This window comes from Podarcis raffonei, chromosome 14 (genome assembly GCF_027172205.1).
Source record: "Podarcis raffonei isolate rPodRaf1 chromosome 14, rPodRaf1.pri, whole genome shotgun sequence".
NCBI classification, from domain to species: Eukaryota; Metazoa; Chordata; class Lepidosauria; order Squamata; family Lacertidae; genus Podarcis; species Podarcis raffonei.
Genome location: NC_070615.1, coordinates 24,844,445 through 24,865,068, shown reverse-complemented (window position 1 = coordinate 24,865,068; position 20,624 = coordinate 24,844,445). Strand labels below are relative to the sequence as shown.

General features: G+C 45.2%; 1 protein-coding gene across 3 annotated transcripts in view; it reads left to right on the top strand.

The window, feature by feature from the left end:
* The window catches only part of IGDCC4 (immunoglobulin superfamily DCC subclass member 4), a 78,714-nt gene that overhangs the window by 23,032 nt on the left and 35,058 nt on the right, over window positions 1-20,624 (top strand). Inside the window, exons 3-5 of one of the 3 annotated variants that reach the window (XM_053364683.1) lie at window positions 6,074-6,188; window positions 7,325-7,458; window positions 17,875-18,012. In XM_053364683.1, the coding sequence (XP_053220658.1) occupies window positions 6,074-6,188; window positions 7,325-7,458; window positions 17,875-18,012 (387 nt within the window). Of the gene's footprint in view, window positions 1-6,046; window positions 6,189-7,324; window positions 7,459-17,874; window positions 18,013-20,624 lie in introns of all 3 variants that reach the window. The other 2 variants (XM_053364682.1, XM_053364684.1) reach the window with 2 other exon arrangements.

Below are 20,624 nucleotides of genomic sequence, written 5' to 3'. Positions count from 1 at the left end.
AAAATCTTTTAAAAGATTCCCTGACTGAGATTTAAAGAGTATTTAAGTAAAAAGGTAAAGGTAAAGGTACCCCTGCCCGTACGGGCCAGTCTTGCCAGACTCTAGGGTTGTGCGCTCATCTCACTCTATAGGCCGGGAGCCAGCGCTGTCCGCAGACATTTCCGGGTCACGTGGCCAGCGTGACAAGCTGCATCTGGCGAGCCAGCGCAGCACACGGAACGCCGTTTACCTTCCCGCTAGTAAGCGGTCCCTATTTATCTACTTGCACCCGGGGATGCTTTCGAACTGCTAGGTTGGCAGGCGCTGGGACCGAGCGACAGGAGCGCACCCCGCCGCGGGGATTCGAACCGCCGACCTTTCGATCGGCAAGTCCTAGGCGCTGAGGCTTTTACCCACAGCGCCACCCACGTCCCTAGTATTTAAGTAGCTCTTTCTTAAAACAAGAGGAAGAAGCAAGTTTTATTTACTGTTTTCTAAAAAAAGAGAAATGGGGTAGGCAAGACATTTTTATGATTGTTTTGTATTGGTTTTCAAGGTGTGTTTTTTTAATGCAAACATCGCTGTACTTGATGTTTTGTGAGAGGGGTCAGTATATAGATAAATAAATTTAAATAAGCATTGCCAGTTAAAATTAAATCCCAGTCACTGATGAACCAGGGAATATCTTGTTTGAACCTTGCCTCTGCCACAGACTTCACTCACTGTTCTTTGGCAAACCTCTCTCTCTTTTTCTCTGCCCCAACCTTCCTATCTTAGGCTTGCCGTATTTCAAAAAGTGAAAATCCAGACAAAAAAGTTGATGAGCTTCTTTTGGCCAAGTTGTTGTTGTTTGGCCAAATTTTTGAGCTATTTTTAAAAGGAAATTAGCAAAAAAAAAAAAAAAATCAACACTTCCGACATGGGTTGCCATACGCATTTTTACCGATCTTCAGAAATTCTGCCTGGACCCTGTTTCTGACAGATGACTCCTGGATATTTCTGGGAAATTCCGGACGTATGGCAATATCTGCAATATTGAGAGAGTAACATTGACCTACCTTGTAAGGTCGTTGTAATGGCTGTGGGAAAAAAGAAGGGAAAAGTCCATAAAGCACTTTGAGTCATCTAAGAAGGCTGCATGGCTCCTAAAGATTATTTGATGGCTCATGCAGAAGAGGCAGGATATCTCCCTGATGAGCTTTCGCTCCTGGTGCAGCTTAGCATCTTCTGAACGAGAGGGGGAAATATGCCCATTGTGATGGATGAAAGTCGCCTGCTGGGTTGTTTTGACCATGAGCTCTTTGTGTGCTCCATTTAGCATTCAGCCTGTGTGAGCGCAGGAAGGATCCCAGAGAAATCCATCTTGCAGCAAGTGGGACGTAATGTTGTGTTCGATCAGAGGACTTGTTTACACGCAGAAGGGTTCATTCCTCATGCTGGGGGTAGGGAGGGCTGATTAATATTTGGCAATATATCATTAGTGTCTGCGGAGGTGTATATAATAAAATATATGGAGAATGGCCCTGCATTTTGCAAGCAAAAGGTCCCAGGTTCAAGACCCAGCTCAGTGGGCAAATATGCTCACCTGGTTTGAGGCAGCTTCCTTTGTTGGGGAGAGCCTGTATCTCAGCGGTAGAGCACCTGCTTGGCTTGCAGAAAGACCCAGGTTCAATCCCTGTTAGCTCCTAATATGCGTGGGAATGTCCCTGTAGGGCTGCTGCCAATCAGTGTAGATGTACCAAGGGTCCGGCTTTGTGTAGGGTAGCTTCTTCTGTTCCAGGGGCTGTAGCTGAGAGGTGGAGCATGTTCTTTGTAAAGTCCCTTGTGATACAGGTTCAGTCCCTGATGTCTCCACTTAGGGTTGGGGAAGACCCACCAGTCAGTGTTGACACTACTCCGCTTAGGTGGACAAGACTGTGTTTAAGGCAACTTCCTCCATTCCAGGAGAAGGGTCAGCAGCAGAAGGTGCAGGCAGAAGGTCCAGGTTCATCCAGCATTTCCAGGGCAGGTGGGAAGGACTTCAAGCATCCCGTCCTGAAACCGTGCAGATCTGCTCCCAGGATTGATCTAGATAGACCAGTAAAGCAGCTTTTCATGTTTTTTGGGGGGAAGGACTCAGCATCAGGGCCTTTGCTTTGCATGCACAAGGTCTGAGGTTGAATCCTAGGCATCTCCAGGTAGAGCTGCTTTTTTTTTGTCTGCACAGTTGGAAATCAATCCATGCAGGCAAGGCACAGCCTGTAAGGCACTGGTGGTCAGCAGAGTGCTAAGCACCAGGCAGTAATCAGCTGATTGCCAGGCCTTGCACAGCACTTTGCAAGGCCCGCCCATTTGCTGAGCAGCTCTGCAACCCCTGACAATCAGCTGGTTGCCAGAGCTTGCAAAGCTATTTGCACAGCACGGCCCCTTTGGACCGACCTGCATCTTTACCTGTTCCATACCTGACATCATGAATGGTATCAGGTGCTCAATAGGTGGGGGAAACCAGGTGGGCCTCACAAAGCCCATAGACTGGAGGCACCCTACTACAAGCAATGTAGTTCCACTTCACCACCAAGACCTTGGCATTGATGCCCATGGGGCAGAGTGAGGAGAAAAATTGAGCAGGCTTTATTGTACAATGGACATGATTCTTTGGGAGGGAGTTCCCAGACTGGCCCATTCCCTGGGGGCACACCTTTGTTTGGGATGACCCCTAGCTGGATGGTAGAGCACAGACTCGGAAAGTATAAAGCCCCAAATCCAAATCTCCAGCTCTCAAAACAGCAGGATGGAAAAGAACGCTTTCTGACAAGACCCTAGACAGCCACTTCAGTAGTCAGTGGTTGGGCTCTGACATTACCCTAACTGGTTTAGCATCAGATGCATGTCCTGTTTCAGTCGATTTCCAGAACCCATGGGGAAAGCACCAAGGCTGGTCCAGTGTTGCTGGACCATGGACAGCTCCAAGTGAGAAAATTACTCTGATAAAGGTTGTGATCAGGCTGAGGCCTTTTAGGTCTCTGTCTTTGGACTACCTCCTCCAGACTTTGTCCCAGGCAACCAATGCTCCTCCCTTCCACAGCCTTTGTTCTAGTGCACTCTCAGCACTGCTGGGATGATGATGATGATGATGATGATGTGCAGTGGGAACAAGCATCTTGCTTCTTCTGGCTTAGGAGGTGTCCTTGACAGGCTCTGACCCTAACACCTGGGAGTTGCTCTGGGAGTTCTTGCCCAACTCACAGTGGTCTTTATGCTTTCCGTGGTCAGCTTTGAGTCTTGACCCAGACCTGGCTCCCCTTCTGGTGCCTCTGCAGCCTCTGACTCTGTGTCCAGATCAGTGCTGGATAAACAGATCATGGTAGTGCATGGGCCTTGGGCTCACAAGCTCCCTTTCCCTTCTCCATTGAAGTTGCGTCAAGGAGATGGGAAGCGTCTGCTTCTGTTTTTCGCTAACCATGATTTGCTGACATGTGCAAACTCAGAACGGTGTTTAGTCTTGACTACAGTTCAGGGGAAAGAGCCGGGATCAGAAACCGTGGTTTGAAGTTGGCTGGTTTCTCTGAACCATGGTTAAGAATAAACACTGCAGTTTGTTGAAAATGGGGATGACAGCTTCTAATCTCCTTGTGGCTGTGTCGAAGGGAGGGAGAGCTCACCAGTCTGTTCACATAATGCTAAACTATGGATTAGTGTCACCTCCAAACACAGCCAATTCTGGGAAGGGCCACAGCTCAGTGGCAGAGCATCTATTTTGTGTCCCAGGTTCAATCCTTGGCAGCACCTGTCCCCTGAAACCCTTGAGCGTCATTGTCAATCAGTGTCAACGATAGTGAACTGGATAGTGAATGGTCTGACTCAGTATTAGGCTTCTGTGGGCTAGATAGACCGGCGGACAGATTTGGCAGAAGGTAGTTTTCTATGTTACGTAGGAATAATAACGCTCAGATCTTTCTTTGTTGGCCCCTGTTGGCCACTACGGAATCAATGGAGTAAAACTTAGAGGAAATTATCCAGCAATTGCTCCAACTTTTCCTTGAGCACAGATGTTCCCTCTTCTGTCCTTGTTTGCCATTCAGGCTGCAGAGGCAGAACTGGCTCTTAGATGTGCTCACCCTCCCTCTCAGGCCTTGCCTCTTGGCCTTTGGACAAAAGAACGTGGTCTCTAGAAGCCATCCGGGAGGTTTAGAAATTCCTTTCCCCCTCTCTCTGGAAGCAGATCTGTTCACACTTTCAGCTGAGCCAAGGAAGGGGAGTCATGTTGACACCTGTTATGATGTGCAAATGGGGTTTTTGTGTGTGTGTGTGTGTGTGCTGTTCATGTGATGTTGACATGAAATAAGACATGTATGATTAATTGTTAAAATAATATTTAATTATCTTACCTGGCTTTTCCTCTAATCAGCTCAGGGCTGCAAGGAGTACAGGGAAGTTGTCCCATTTTATTGTCACTAGAGGTGGATAGATCCGCTTGTTTCTTCTCTTTGCCAGTTTCACACACAATCATTTGTGAGTCCATTCAGTTCCACATTAAACTGAATTTTTGAGTGTATTTTCTTACAAAGTGACCCTCAGGGATCCTTCCAGCTCGACAATTCTATGAAAATGCACACTCCTTTCTTTCAGAGTATGCATTTCTAAACATATTTTATCCTAAAATACACACATTATATGCCTTCAGGTACTTTTTTTAAGCTGAAAACTGCATTACAACATTTAGGAAGAAGTGTGGAGGGTGGCAGCATTCGCACCTGCACACTCATCCAGGAGTAGCAGATCAGATCAGTTCATATGAGAATTCAGGAAGAGTAAACTCTTCAAGCACCCCTAATCCTTACAGCAACTCTTCAAGGTAGACTAGGCTGAAAGAGAGGTGCTTGAGCAACATCACCCAGTGGCCAGTTAAGAGATCCAAGTGCGCGTTGTGCCTGGCTAGCCTGTCTGGTCAAATATTGCCTAATTTGTCATCTGTTGACTGTGATCAAATATTACCCAGTTGTTTCTGAAACCAAACACTATTTTGTAGGTGGCAGTTTGCCTTTCTCCTTTCTTAGTAAGGGCAGGAGTGAGGGGGATTGCCTTCCCTGTACTTTTGCCCCAGTCATGGGCAAACCAAGCAGCATAGCAAAGAATTTCCTCTGTCCTCCAAGCCACCGACTGCATGAATACCAACGGAAGCAGCCATTAGTAGCCCAAATCACTGCCCAGGACTACCCAGGACTCCGCTTTGCTTGCTGCAGGCAACTAGGAGTGCCTGCTCCATATCTTATCTGTCTACCTGTGCTCTAAAGCACCTGTGAAGGACTCTAGCGGTGACTAGGAACCCATGGTGCTCCAGATGTTGTTGGACTACAACTCCCATGATCCCTGGTAATCCTGGCTGTGGATGATGGGAAAGGGAGTCCAACGACACTTGGGGGACCACAGATTCGCCATGCCTGGATTTTAGATTCAGATACAGAAACTTAATTCCCCCCCCCAAAGTTAATCTTGTTGCACAATAACTATTCCATAATTTTGGTTTTTGTGCATGATTCGCATATGTGGCATCAAACATATGTGCATCAAAACATGTTGATGATTAAAGTACCCCCTTGGTTCTAATAAAATGAATGTTTTAACCAGGGTTTCCCAAACTTGGGTCTCCAGCTGTTTTTGGACTACAAATCCCATCATCCCTAGCTAGCAGGACCAGTGCTCAGGGATGATGGGGGCTGTAGTCCAAAACCATCTGGAGGCTGAAAGCTTAACGGGTCATTGATCAGATTTGTTAACAACCAGTTCGGTACCTAATCCAAGACCCCATCCTTGACCAAACACAAAACTCCTTCCACTGTTTTAAAATACAAAATTTTGCCACTTTTACTTATGCGCACAATTGAACACATGTGTTGGTAAATAAACAGCACAGCTGGCACTTTTTAGTATTATTTCATCCTTTGGGGGGGAAAACCCCTCCCAAGTGCTCCCACGAGCTTTGATATAACCGAAGAAGAGAGAAATTGTAAGGAACTAAAACTTCTTCTGTTTCTCTGCCCCCTTTCCTGCCTCTCTTCCACTGCCACCCTTGACCTCCCACCTCCAGCTTTGTCTCAATTTTTTCAACATCCAGAGTCCCAGACGGTGAAAGAAAATGGGATGGCCCGCTTTGAGTGTCGGATCAAAGGGCTGCCTCCTCCAGTGATCACCTGGGAGAAGGACCATGTGGCTGTGCCTTCAGAGGCCAGGTGAGCTGGGCTGGAGTTTGCAGCCTCCAGGTGGATAAAGACTGTTTTTTGGAGACATCAGCTCACATTGGCAATATAGATAATTCATCAGTCCAAATACAAATATTATCCTTATTGGCAATTATGACCTGCCCTTCACCCTAAGGTCTCAGGGTGGGTTACAACAGTAAGGAAACTGATAGAAACAGTTTAAACAACCTAAAATCACATCAATAATCTGGGTCCTAAAAATGTTAACAGTCCAGAAGATGTTATCCCAATGGTTGGGGAAGGGCTAAAGCTTAGTAGTGGAACGTCTGCTTTGGATGAAGGTTCAGTCCTTGGCTGCATCTCCAGGTGGGGCTGGGAGAAACCCCCTCCCTGAAATCCTGGAGAACTGCTGCAAGCCAGTGTAGGCAACACTAGCTGGACCAATGATATGATGCAGTATAAGGCAGCTTCCTATGTTCCTAAGCAATAACAGCTGAGAGGCCGCTCCTGCTTTTAAAGAGAGGGGTGCGGGGCAGGACCAGAAGCATAGAATAGTAGAATTGGAAGGGACCCTGAGGCTCATTTAGTCCACCCCCTGCAAGGCAAGAATATGCAGCTGTCCCATAGAGGGATCGAACTTACAACCTTGGCATTATCAGCACTATGCTCTAACCAACTGAGCTATCCAGGCCCTGTGTGGTTCTAGGGCGCAGGGGGTGGCACATCCTGAGCTCAACTCTTCAACCCTCTTTCCACCCCCAACCTAGCCGGCTCTACTAATTGACCAGCTGCATCTTTGGTAACCCCGGGAGTCAACGCAGGATCTGGCCCAGCCAACTCCCACTCCAGCACAGAGGTGTCCAGCCAAAACAGTGTGGGACTCTCTCTCTCTCTCCCCACTCTCTGTGCTTTCCCCTGTCTTGGAGGTCCTCCTGCTCTGACAGATCCTGACATTCCCACCCCCATAACACCGAGAGATAACGCATTGTTACACGTGCATGTGAATCAGCCCCATGAGCTGTGCTATGTGGCTGATGTATTGGCTCAACCTAGCATGGCAGTCTATCTATATATCTATATATCTATATATCTATATATCTATATATCTATATATCTATATATCTAACTATATATCTATATATCCCCCTGTCCTTTGATTCCCACAGGTTCATTGAACTCCCCAACGGGGTCCTCCAGATCATAGACGTGCAGGAGAGCGATGCTGGAATGTACCATTGTGTGGCAACCAACTGGGCAGGGCAACGCTACAGCTCTGGAGCAGTTCTCAGCATCTCGAAAGGTAGGGGTTATATGAGCTAAATCTTCTCTGTTCTTTTAATATCTAGATCTGTCAGCCTTAGTGACATGTGATTCTTTCTTCCATCCTTTTTTTATGGCCCAGCACCAATAAGAGTTAGGACGCAGGTGGCGCTGTGGGTTAAACCACAGAGCCTAGGACTTGCCGATCAGAAGATCAGTGGTTTGAATCCCCACAATGGGGTGAGGTCCCATTGCTCGGTCCCTGCTCCTGCCAACCTAGCAGTTCGAAAGCACGTCAAAGTGCAAGTAGAAATGAAAAAAAGACAAAAACAAAATACAATTATAAACTTGGAAGTGGAAGGAAGGAATGTACAGAACCCAGCTGAGATCAGAAATTGTTTCCAGAGGTATTTTAAACAACTATATACACAAGGGCCACAGAGAGAAATTGATTTAGACCAATTTTTGAAGAAAAATGGACTACAAAAAAATCTCTCAAGAAAATAAATTAATGTTGAGTGATAAAATAACTGAACAGGAGATAGAAGGTGCCATCCAGAATATGCAATTGGGTAAATCTCCAGGACTGGATGGACTGACTTCTAGATATTACAGATCTTTGAAGGAATGGCTAGTGCAACCTTTGAAAGAAGTCTGCAATGAGATAATGCAGGGGAGAGTGGCACCAGAGTCGTGGAAGGAAGTATATATCACACTTGTACCGAAAATAGAGACTGAAAAGACTCAGCTCAAGAACTACCGTCCCATATCACTGCTTAATGTGGATTATAAAATTTTTGCCGACATTTTAGCTAAAAGGTTAAAAAGAGTACTAGTGGAAGAGATACATAAAGACCAAGCGGGTTTTCTCCCAGGAAGACACCTTTCTGATAATGTGAGAAACATAATTAACATTATAGAGAAACTGCAAGAGAATATAAACACTAAGGCAGTTTTAATATTTGTGGATGCAGAGAAAGCCTTTGACAATATTTCTTGGACTTTTATGAAAAAGAATTTACAGGGTATGGGGGTAGGCCAAGGCTTTGAAAATGGTATAAGTGCAATATATTCAGAACAAAAGGCAAAACTAATTGTGAACAATGTGGTGACGGAAGAATTTAAAATAGAAAAAGGGACACGACAAGGTTGCCCAATTTCCCCATTGCTTTTTATATAGGTTCTGGAGGTTTTGCTGAACATGATCAGAAGGGACCAGTTGGTTAAAGGCATACAGGTCGGAGCTAGACAGTACAAATTGAGAGCATTTGCAGATGACTTAGTTTTGACGTTACAGGAGCCAGAATCTAGTACTAAAAGGGTGTTAGAACTAATTCAAGAATTTGGTCAGGTCGCTGGGTTTAAACTAAACAAATTTAAAACCAAGGTTTTAGAGAAAAATTTAACACAAACTGAGAGAGAGAGGTTTCAGAATATGACAGGTTTAATGGTGGTTAAGAAAGTTAAATACTTGGGGATCAATTTGACAGCAAAAAATGGGAATTTATTTAAAGATAACTATGAAAAATGCTGGGGTGAAGTGAAAAAGGATCTAGAAATATGGTCAAATTTGAAACTTTCTTTGTTGGGACGTATTGCTGCTATAAAAATGAATGTATTGCCTAGAATGCTGTTTTTATTTCAGACATTGCAAATTGTGGACAAGATGGATTGTTTCAAGAAGTGGCAGAGAGATATTTCAAGATTTGTCTGGCAGGGCAAGAAGCCTAGAATAAAATTTAAAATATTAACAGATGCAAAGGAAAGAGGTGGGTTTGCCTTGCCAGACTTTAAACTTTATTATGAATCAGCAGCTTTCTGCTGGCTTAAGGACTGGCTACTTCTTGAAAACACAGACATTTTGGATTTGGAAGGTTTTAACAATGTATTTGGATGGCATGCATACTTGTGGTATGATAAGATTAAAGCGCATAAAGCATTTAAAAACCATATTGTTAGGAAAGCATTATTTAATGTTTGGATAAGATACAAGGATTTATTGGAAAATAAAACCCTAAGGTGGCTGTCACCGATGGAAGCGAAAGCTCAGAAAAAGCTCAATATGGAGGCCAAATGGCCGAAATATTGGGAAATTTTAGAACAAGATGGAGATAGACTTAAATTGCAGAGTTTTGAGAAATTAAAGAATAAAGTGCGAGATTGGCTCCATTACTATCAGATAATGGAGGCATACAATTTGGATAAGAAAATTGGCTTCCAGGTGGAAAAATCAAAATTAGAAACAGAATTGTTAGAACCTAAAACAAAGAATTTGTCAAGAATGTATAACTTGCTGTTGAAATGGAATACTCAGGATGAAACGGTTAAAATGGGCACAAGATGTTGGACATAATATCATGTTTGCAGACTGGGAAAAGTTGTGGAACACCGGTATGAAATTCACGGCATGTAATGCCCTAAGTGAGAATATTATGAAAATGATTTACAGGTGGTACATGACCCCAGTCAAGCTTGCAAAAATCTATCACTTGCCCGATAATAAATGTTGGAAATGTAAGGAAAATGAAGGCACATTTTTTCACCTTTGGTGGACGTGCCCAAGGATTAAGGCTTTCTGGGAAATGATATATAATGAATTGAAAAAGGTATTTAAATATACCCTACTGAAGAAACCAGAGGCCTTTCTCCTGGGCATAGTTGACCAATCGGTGTTAAAGAAGGATAGAACTTTTTTTATGTACACCACAACAGCAGCAAGAATACTTATTGCAAAATATTGGAAGACACAAGATTTACCCACTTTGGAAGAATGGCAGATGAAGGTGATGGACTATATGGAATTGGCGGAAATGACCGGCAGGATTCGAGACCAGGGAGAAGAGTCAGTGGAGGAAGATTGGAAGAAATTTAAAGATTATTTACAGAGATATTGTAAAATTAAGGAATTTTAGAATAATGTTGGATTGGAACTAAGTGGTTTCTAGCTGTGATGGGCTAAAAGAATATGAAAAAATGGGTTTATATAAGTAAAAATCTAAGAGCGTAATAATTTAAGAATGAGACCTGGGTAGCAAAAAGAGGGAAAGAAATTGTTGAATTAATAACTTGAACTTGGAATGCAAAAAAAGGGTGGTATGAGGAGGTCCTAGAAACAAGTAAATGAAAAATAAGGAGATGGAAAGATTGATTGTTTTTAACAATTTTCGTTGGATATTTTTTCTTTTTTGTTGTTTTTTCTTTTTGTTTTTTGTAATGTAAAATCCTTAATAAAAATTATTATATATATAAAAAAAAAAAATAGGTACTGCTCCGGCGGGAAGGTAAACGGTGTTTCTGTGCGCTGCTCTGGTTCTCCAGAAGCGGCTTAGTCATGCTGGCCACATGACCCGGAAGCTGTACGCCGGCTCCCTCGGCCAATAAAGAGAGATGAGCGCCGCAACCCCAGAGTTGGCTACGACTGGACCTAATGGTCAGGGGTCCCTTTACCTTTACCAATAAGAGTAACTCTGAGCTGGGTGTCTGCAGCCACCACAGTCTTTTACATCACTTCCAGTGACATCACCTAAGCAATTCTACATTTGGGCCCAGAGGCATTGTGGGAAAATAAAGATGGCGACAGATACAGTCACTTGACTTTGCATTTTGCCTGCTGTTTTTTTTTAAAATGCTGCCACCTGCAATTAACAATCCCTGCCACTACCAGATAGGCTTGTAGTGAGGAGGGGAATGGGGACCAACTCTTAGGATGGTGCTAGGAGAGTCACTAGGGCAGCGCTGAGGAACTTTATGGAAAATGCAATTTAAGTCACTCAGAAAGAAAATACTAGAACACTCAAAATCATTTGTACATGCATAGAAATGAGTAGATTTAGCTGAAAGGCAGCACATAGAGATCTGCATTGATGGTTGCAATGCATCCAGTATTATTCTTATTCTTATTCTTATTTTGTGAAATTATTGCATAATCTAAGAAGGGTGTGTGTCTGTGACTGTCATGAAGGTACCTTGCACTTCTGGGTTTGCCACTACACTGTTGAGGAGTACTCTTATGCGCAAAGGGCAAACTTCTCTGTCAGTGGAGCTTTTCTATTATTACTTGAGCCTTACATTGATGAATCCTAAGAATGCTCTCGATAAAAACTGAGGTTCTCCTAGGAACACTGTGTGGCATTCAGCATGGTTTTCAACAGTGAAATTAATGAATATGATTAAGTTCGGTCCATCAATTTAAGTAAGTCTACTCTAACTTCGAGTTACATACCACTCAGAGTTTGAAAACCACTGTTTTCAAGCAGTTGCCAGGCTATTTTTCTTCTCTTTTCTGAGGAGAATAAAACTCCCCACCCTGAGGCAGACAAAAGGCAGACATTACTGTGGGTGACAAAAACTCTTCTGTGGATGATGAATACGATGTTTTGTTTTTAATAAGAAACACCGCCCTCTGAAAGATCATTGACATCTCTGGCAGGTGGCTGATCCTTTGCTTCTCTCCTTATTTCCAAAGCAGTCAAGGAAGGCAAGTGGCGTCTGGTCAGAAACCATTTCTGTTGCTGTTGTTAAACAAAGCTTTATACATACATGCACTGGCAGCCTCATACCTGAAGCTGCTCAGGAATTCTATGAAACCTAAAAAAATTAGTGCAGCATAGAAACGTTCAGCCTGCCATCTTGATTCAAAAGAGCACCCAATCATATCCAAACATAGGCAAAAACTTGCTCCTCTATCTCAGGAACCATCAGGCAAAATTTGTTTGCAGTATCTAAAGAGGTGTCTAAATGCATAGGAAACAAACCACTTTTCAAAACACATATGCTTGCCTCTGGGAACTACAATCCCCAGAGTTCGCTCTGAAGAGGGATTGATTGTTAAACTGCTCTGGGAATTGGAAGTTCTGTGAGAGGGGAATAGGAGTCTTCTAAAAAATTCCAGTTTTTCTGTCCCTGGATGGAGAGGGGACCCCACCCCCTTGGCTATTTCAAAGGCGAGCTCATCTCCATCGAAGGTCACCGAAAGGGGTTTGCTACCCTGTTGGTGGCAGAGATGCAGGCAGCAACTGTGAGTTGGGGCTGTTGCCGTGCGAGCGGCAGATGTTTCAGGCCGGGCAGACGTCACGGTGTAAATTTCCAGACGCTCCTTGGGGAACTGCATTCCAAACGGGGAGAAGGATCTGGGGGCCTTTTACAAGCAGATCTCTTTCATGGCCCTGAAATGGAGAAGTTGTCGTCACTTAGAGGAAATATCTCCACAAAGAGAGAGAGAGAGAGAGAGAGAGAAGAAAGGAGAGAAAGAGAAATAGCACAGCCCTGGTCATTTAAGTCCCTGTCCAGACCTCAGAGAGGGTGACCAAGAACTCCCCACCTTCTGCCCTCTCCAAAGTGGGATGCCAAATATAGTGGTACCTTGGGTTAAGAACTTAATTCGTTCTGGAGGTCCATTCTTAAGCTGAAACTGTTCTTAACCTGAGGTACCACTTTAGCTAATGGGGCCTCCTGCTGCCGCTGCTCTGGCACCGCACGATTTCTGTTCTCATCCTGAAGCAAAGTTCTTAACTTGAGGTACTATTTCTGGGTTAGCGGAATCTGTAACCTGAAGCGTCTGTAACCTGAAGCGCCTGTAACCTGAGGTACCACTGTATGAGCCAGCCACAGAATCTCTTCTGAAAAGAAAACTGGTGAGCCAGTGTGGTGTAGTGGTTAAGAGCGATAGACTCGTAATCTGGTGAACCGGGTTTGCTTCTCGGCTCCTCCACATGCAGCTGCTGGGTGATCTTGGGCTAGTCACACTTCTTTGAAGTCTCTCAGCCCCACTCACCTCACAGAGTGTTTCTTGTGGGGGAGGAAGGGAAAGGAGAATGTTAGCCACTTTGAGACTCCTTCAGGTAGTGATAAAGCAGGATATCAAATCCAAACTCTTCTTCTTCTTCTTGTGTCGGACCCCAACTCAATAGGAAAGTGTGCATGTGTGGATTCAGCATAGGAACAAAGAGAGCAGGGGTAGGGATTGTGGCCCTCCAGTCTTCTCTGCCTGGCCCTTAGCCACACCCCTTACCGGTCCTGCTTGAAGTGTTTTTGCCTGACCAGAATGTGTCTTTGAACTCTGATAGCACCTCTCACTTGCCTGGGATAGAGGGGGGAGTGTTTTGAGCGCGTGTAGAAACTAGCTGACTGTACAAAGGTAGCATTTGTTTGTTGTCCCGCCCACTTTGGCCTCTGGCCACGCCCACCACTGGCATGTGCCCCCTCATCCCAGGGTTGCCCAGAAGGAACCTTGACCCTCGCATCCTCCTCCCCCCCCCCTGCCTTCTCCTCAATCTGCTGCCGCTTTGCTTTGTCCTGAGGGAGGAGAAGCTCTGCTGGGCTGATGCTGCTGGCTCTCTACCCTGCTGCTCATATCTTGTACAAATATTTGATGTTGGAAGCACGTTTTCAGTGGTGACAGAGCCACAGGAAGCGATTCTGCCAGCAGCAGCCTCCCAGCATCTTCTCCAGTAATGGCAGGCTTACCCAGTTCTTTAGCTGCAAAGCCTTGGCACCCAGCCAACCCCAATTGTTGCATCAGGGGGCCTACACCTCGGTAGTGGCACCCACCCTGTGGAATGCCTTTCCATCAGGTGTCAAGGAGAGGAGTATCTACATAACCTTTAGAAGACATCTGAAGGCAGCCCTGTATAGGGAAGCCTTTCAATGTGTAACGTTTTATTATGTTTTATATATGTTGGAAGCCTCCCAGAGTGGCTGGGGCAGCCCAGTCAGGTGGGTAGGGTACAAATAAAATTATTATTATTATTATTATTATTATTATTATTATTATTATTATTATTAGAGGATGGGGGAGACCCATGTATAACACCTTAAGCTCCTCAGAGATACAGGTGAGATATAAATTAAGTAAGTAAGTAAGTAAGTAAATAAATAAGTAAGTAAGTAAGTAAGTAAGTAAATAAATAAATAAGCAAATAAATAAATAAATAAATAGCACACAAGAAGGAATTGAGCACAACATTCTCCTCATTTGCAAATCCCAGCAGCTGGCATTCAGAAGAGTTCTGCCTCCAGATCATTGCACCTTTTCTTCATATCAAACAGGGAGCTGTCCATAACTGCAAGCCAGAAATATAGGAATTTGCCTTATACTAAACCAGACAGTTGGCTTAGTATTTGTCTGCACTGAGGACTTAGCCGCACTTACCTTTTCCTTTGAGCTTTCTAGGCACAGCTCTCCTGGACCCCATCCCCCGCACCGCTTTTCACTGGAAAACCCGATCTTTACCACTAAGCAAATGGCAATTCGGGTTTTCTGTGAATTGCTGTTTGCTCCAGTCCAGCAGTAAAGAGCAGGAATTCTCTCTGAGAATTCAGACAGGAGTCAATTCCCAGTCCTGTTTGGAGGTGCTGTCAATTCAACCCAGGACCTTCTGCATGCAAGGCAGATGCTCTGTCACTGGGCCACGGACCTTCCCCAATAAAGCTCCTACCTGCACCTGTTTTGTAATTCCACCAATACAAACATCTTCATTCCACCCTTCTTCCACAGAGCTCAAGGCAGTTTGCAAGATATTCCCCCAGTCCTCACTTTATCCTCAACATCAACCCTGTGAGGTAGGTTAGGCTGAGGTCACTTACTGAGCTTCATAGCTGAGTTGGGGATCTGAAACCCTTTTATAAGTCAAGGCCGAAATTCTGTGAAAGGTAATCTGTTGGGAATTGCAGGCTTGGACAAAAGTGGACATTGTCTCTCTCCCTGCTGCCCTCTTCTCTCTCTTTCTCTGTTGCCCCCCTTTATCCCCCATTTTTTCATGAAACCAGGGTTGCCCTCAGGTTCCTCCCTTCTTCCAACAACCCCACAGCACAGATGAATCTTGGGGTGGCCTTAAGAGTCAGTTTTGAGAAACTAGCCCCAGCAGAGGCCTGCCCAGGCAGAGACGGATGGCTGCTGCCATTGCCTCTGCCCCCCAACCCCCACATTTTGCAAATGCTCAGCCCCACACCACTTGCGTTCCAACATGGCTCGCTTGCTGGTGGGGAGGCCGGCGACCGGCTTGGATCTCAGCTGTCAGCAGCAGCCTGAGAGGGCGAGATATCAGACAACTGAGCCCTGCTCTGCTGTTTTGCCGTGAACTTTCTCACCCTTTTCCAGAGGAGGAGCTTGAAGTTTTATTCAGCCCCCGAGAACCTCCCCTGAGAATAGATTCAGGCTTTTGGAGCAGCTGTTCAATGGAGGGAAGGGGAGGGAAAAGGATCCGTCCGTGATTTTCTACCATTCTTCTGCAGATAGCGAGAGACCCATTTTGCGGTTGCTGCAGAGGAGCTTTCAAAACTCAGCCTTTCTCCACCCACCCTTTTCCAAGGGAGGGGGCACACTGTGCAGTCCTTGTCCGTTGGGAAACAAAAGGAGGTTTTACAGAAACCTTCATTCTTTATCACATAATTAGTTTTGCAAGTTTTAACCTGTTTAACCAGAAGATTAAGCAATGGAAACATGGGTGGGAGGGAGCGATTTTGATCAACGAGAGGACGCTCTCAATTGGTGAGCCTGAGAATTAAGTGTTTGCTTCTCAAAGTAATGTTGACTCTGAATGGTCACTGTAGTAAGGAAAATGAGACGGGGGGGGCAGCTTTTGTTGCTGGAAGGGTAAACCGTCTCACATGTCTCCTGGTATCTCAAACAAGACGCCAGCGTTGAGCTTGAGGTGACGGGCTGATTTGTTTAAATTGAGGTGAGTCTTGAATTAGGAGGGACGCAGGTGGCGCTGTGGTCTAAACCACTGAGCCTCTTGGGCTTGCCAATCGGAAGGTCGGCGGTTAGAATCCCCGTGATGGGGTGAGCTCCTGTTGTTCAGTCCCAGCTCCTGCCCACCTAGCAGTTCAAAAGCACACCAGTGCAAGTAAATAAATAGGTACCACTCCGGCGGGAAGGTAAACGGCGTTTCCGTGCGCTGCTCTGGTTCTCCAGAAGCGGCTTAGTCATGCTGGCCACATGACCCAGAAGCTGTCTGTGGACAAACGCTGGCTCCCTCAGCCTATAGAGCGAGATGAGCGCCGCAACTCCAGAGTATCCGCAACTGGACCTAACGGTCAGGGGTAGCTTTACCTTTACTGAATTAGGAACCAAAGGAGAGTTTTGCTGGATCAGGCCAATGGCCCATCTAGTCCAACATCCTGTTCTCACAGTGGTTGAGGCCTCGTAACAGAGTAAGCACGCCGGTTTCTGTAACTTGGAAGGGTAAGCTGCTATCCTATTGTTTGGTGCTTAAGGTAAAAAGGGGAGTGGAGCAGGCAGAATAAGGGCAACAGGCTCTTGGATCAGCAGCAGAGCTAATGTTTATATGCAGAAAGTCCCAGGTTTGATCCTTGGTACCGCAGATTAAAACTCTCTCTCTCTCTGTGTGTGTGTGTGTGTGTGGTGAAGCCTTCCAGATTGCTGTACTCCAGCTCCCATCATTCCTGACCATGCTGATGGGAGCTGGAGCCCAACAACATCAGGAAGGCAACAGTATTGTCCACACTGACTGTCAGCAGCTCTCTGGGGTTCCAGACAAGAGTCTTTCCCAGCCCTGCCAGGAGATGCAGCCAGGGATTGAACCTGGCACCTTCTGCATTCCAAGCAGATGCTCTGCCACTGAGCTGCAGTCCCTTATCCTAAAAAATAAATCAATATTCCGGTTCTCATGATTTTGAATAACAGGATGATTCAATTAGGAACATAGGAAACTGCCTTGCACTGAGTCAGAGCGTTGGTCCATCTAACTCAGTATTGCCTACACTGACTGGCAGTGATCCTCCAGGATTTCAGACAGGACACTGTCGCAGCCCTACCTGGAGAAGCCAAGGATTGAATTTAGGAGCTTATGCATGCAGGTGCTCTGCTGTGGAGCTACAGTCCTTTGCCATGAACAGGATAGTACTTCTCCCAATTGTGCTGTAGTCACTATACAAGCACCTCCTTCGCTCGTAGGCATCAAATTGAAATCAGCTCTGGGCCTGGAAGAACCAGATTATTTTCCTGAAAGCTTGGCTTGCTTAGATTTATAATTTTTTTTTATTTACAGATATATACATTTCACTGATTTTACAATCATTTTGACATTTTAAAACTTGACTTCCTTCCCCCTCTTTCTGCGGTTCCTTAAATTTATTTTTAATACCTTCTGCGTATCCAAATTCACTTAACTTACTCATTTATTTTTATCTTCCTTAAATATATACTCTTTAAATATATGACCCTGCCAGTGTTTTTATCTGTTTACAATTGATCTGTAAATATTCAATAAACCATTTCCACTCTTATAATAAAAAGTTTGTTATCTTGATTTCTTATTCTTCCGGTAAGTTTCGCCATTTCTGCATATTCCATAAGTTTTTGTATCCATTCTTCCTTTGCTGGGACCTCTTCTTCTTCTTCTTCTTCCCTTGAAAGTTTGGCTTGCTTAGAATGCCTCGACTCCTTAATCTCATTTTTTTGGAAAGACTAAAAACCTGTACTTTATTCTGCTAGGGAACCAGCTGCCTGCGACAGGGGATGTTGCCATCGTCGCCGTGCCAGAGAACGCCACCGTCGTGGTTGGAGAGAGCGCCGTGATGGAGTGCATGGCATCTGCAAACCCCACGCCATTTGTTTCTTGGATACGGGATGGTAAGTGAAGACCGCCAGCCCTTTTGATGCCAAGAGGCGACGGTGGGACCCTTTGGTTTCTGAAAAACCCATCAGGAGAGGAATGCGCCCCGAGAAGCTTTGCAAAGTGCAACTGAATACAAGGCGGCCGAGCTCTCCGTGGCCGGGGAATGGCTCCTGAGTCGAGCTCGCCCATTAACGTGAACGCGATGCAAAAGCATGCGGTTCATTTATGTTGTTTGATCTGTAAAAGATACGGAATTCTAGTTGCTGGATGCCTTTTGATCTAAATTGGACACGGCCAATATCGAATGACGCCCCCCAGCTCGAAAGGGCAGGGCAGGAGGGTCGGGCCTTTTGTAGACGTTTCATGGGGCTGGGCACATCTGTTGCTGCTTTGCAAAAATAACTCTCGGGTTATTTTTAGGATTATAAAAACGTGATAAAGATCACTGAAGGCGCTGAGGATGGGGCAGGGCTGGGGCATGCGCCTCTTTTTAAGAAATGCGGCATTTCCCTGTGGGAGTGAAGGTGGTGTGTGAAAGTCACCAAAGCCCCAAATGCGATGCAGATCAAAGGATGCCCAAGCAAGAGCCAACCCACCTAATTTTGCAGGATTGGAGATTAGCAGGGCCTTTAACGTCAACCAACCGCCCTGCCCCCAAAATGACCAACATACAAGGCTGGGGGATTCTCAGGCCCAGGGTCCAAATGTGGCCCTCCAGGTCTCTCTGCCTGGCCCTCTGGCCCTCCCCCAGGCAACACCCCTCTCCAGTCACCCTCTTCGTTGTGCCCAAGCCACACCCCACACCGATGCCACTTCACAGCTTCCTAGAGTGTTTCTGCCTGGGTTGAATGTGGCATTGGGCAATGGATGCTTGCCTGGGTGTAGGAAGATGCAGTGTTTATTGTGTGCAATGGGACTCCTTGGTCCAGAGTATTGACACCTCTTTTTGGGGGGGCTGCCCATGCCAGGCATTATGAGCTGGCACCCACAGCCCTTTAAACAGTACCTCTTTGTGCAGTGCACAGTTCAGCTATGGAACTCCCTCCTGTTGGGTTGCGTCCGGGGAGACCCACCGGCCGGCAGCCAGGCAAACTCTGGTTCTCAGAACAGCATCAAAACTGCAACTCAAGCCTCAGAGACCTTTAGAGACTGAGCACGCAAGCTAGCAGAGATAAGAACTCTTTGCAACAGAAGTAGCGGACAGAGGCATATGTAAGCATATTTACAAGCATTTATTCAGCATCAGGACAAAGCAAACACATGTCTGCTTCCCTTCGTGTCCAAGCAAACAGCATAGGCAAAAGCTATATACAACGGAAGTTCCCAGCAAACTGTGCTGGAAGTAAACAGATGTGTGACATACAACAACTCCACATGCCTGTTCTAAAGGTGGAACGGAACTATATCCTAACACCTCCCACAGGAGGCAGTGATGGCCACCAACTTGGATGGCTTCTGAAGAGGATTGGGCAAATTCATAAAGGAGAGGGCTGTTGATGCCTTCTAGCCATGATGGCTATGCTCTGCCTCTATGATCAGAGGCAGTAATGCTTCTGAATGCCAGTTCCTGGAAACCATGGGAGGGGAGAGCTCAGGTCCCACTTGAGGTTTTCTCACAGGCATCTGGTTGAGAAACAGGATGCTGTACAAAGAGGTAGAGGGATCATTCTTTCATATGTGGTGGACTTGTGAGAGGGTAAAAGAGTATTGGGAAATGATCCATAATGAATTGAACAAAAATGTTTAAAAGTACAGTGGTACCTCGGGTTAAGAACTTAATTCATTCTGGAGGTCCGTTCTTAACCTGAAACTGTTCTTAACCTGAGGTACCACTTTAGCTAATGGGGCCTCCTGCTGCTGCCGTGCCACCACCACGCGATTCCTGTTCTCAACCTGAAGCAAAGTTCTTAACCCGAGGTACTATTTCTGGGTTAGCAGAGTCTGTAACCTGAAGTGTCTGTTACCTGAAGCATCTGTAACCTGAGGTACCACTGAACTTCCCTCCCCAAACCCCCCAGAGTCCTTTCTGTTGGGGATAATTCTGACTGAAATTCCCAGGTGTCAAAAAAGGTTATTTATGTATGTCTGTCTTTTGTTAGCCCCAAAATGGAAAATGGGCGAGATCCCAACCAAAGAAGAATGGCAACTTAAGTTGGTTGAATATGCACAGCTTGCAGACATAACTTACAGAATAAGAGAACAAGAAGAACTTGCGTTTAGAGAAGATTGGAAAACATTTATTGAATATATGGGAATATATGGGAAATAACTCTGTACAGCTGAAAACACTGTCTGCATTAAGATAAATTCAACAGTGCAAATAAGTTTTAATGGATGTAATAACGGAATACTGAATGGTATATTTTTTTGTAAAATATGGAGGAATTTATGGTATGTAAAATGAACCATGGAAGTCATTGATATCTTAAGGATGTTAAAAGGAGTACTTTAACTAAAGTACTAAAACAGAAAATTTAATAAAAATTATATTTTTAAAAAAGAGAAACAGGATGCTGTACTAGATAGACCTTTGGTCTGATCCAGGAGGCTCTTCTTCCATTCCTAACAAGGCATGAGTACTGGCACCTCATTTTTTAACCAAAAAAGCACTGAAGATATAGATGTG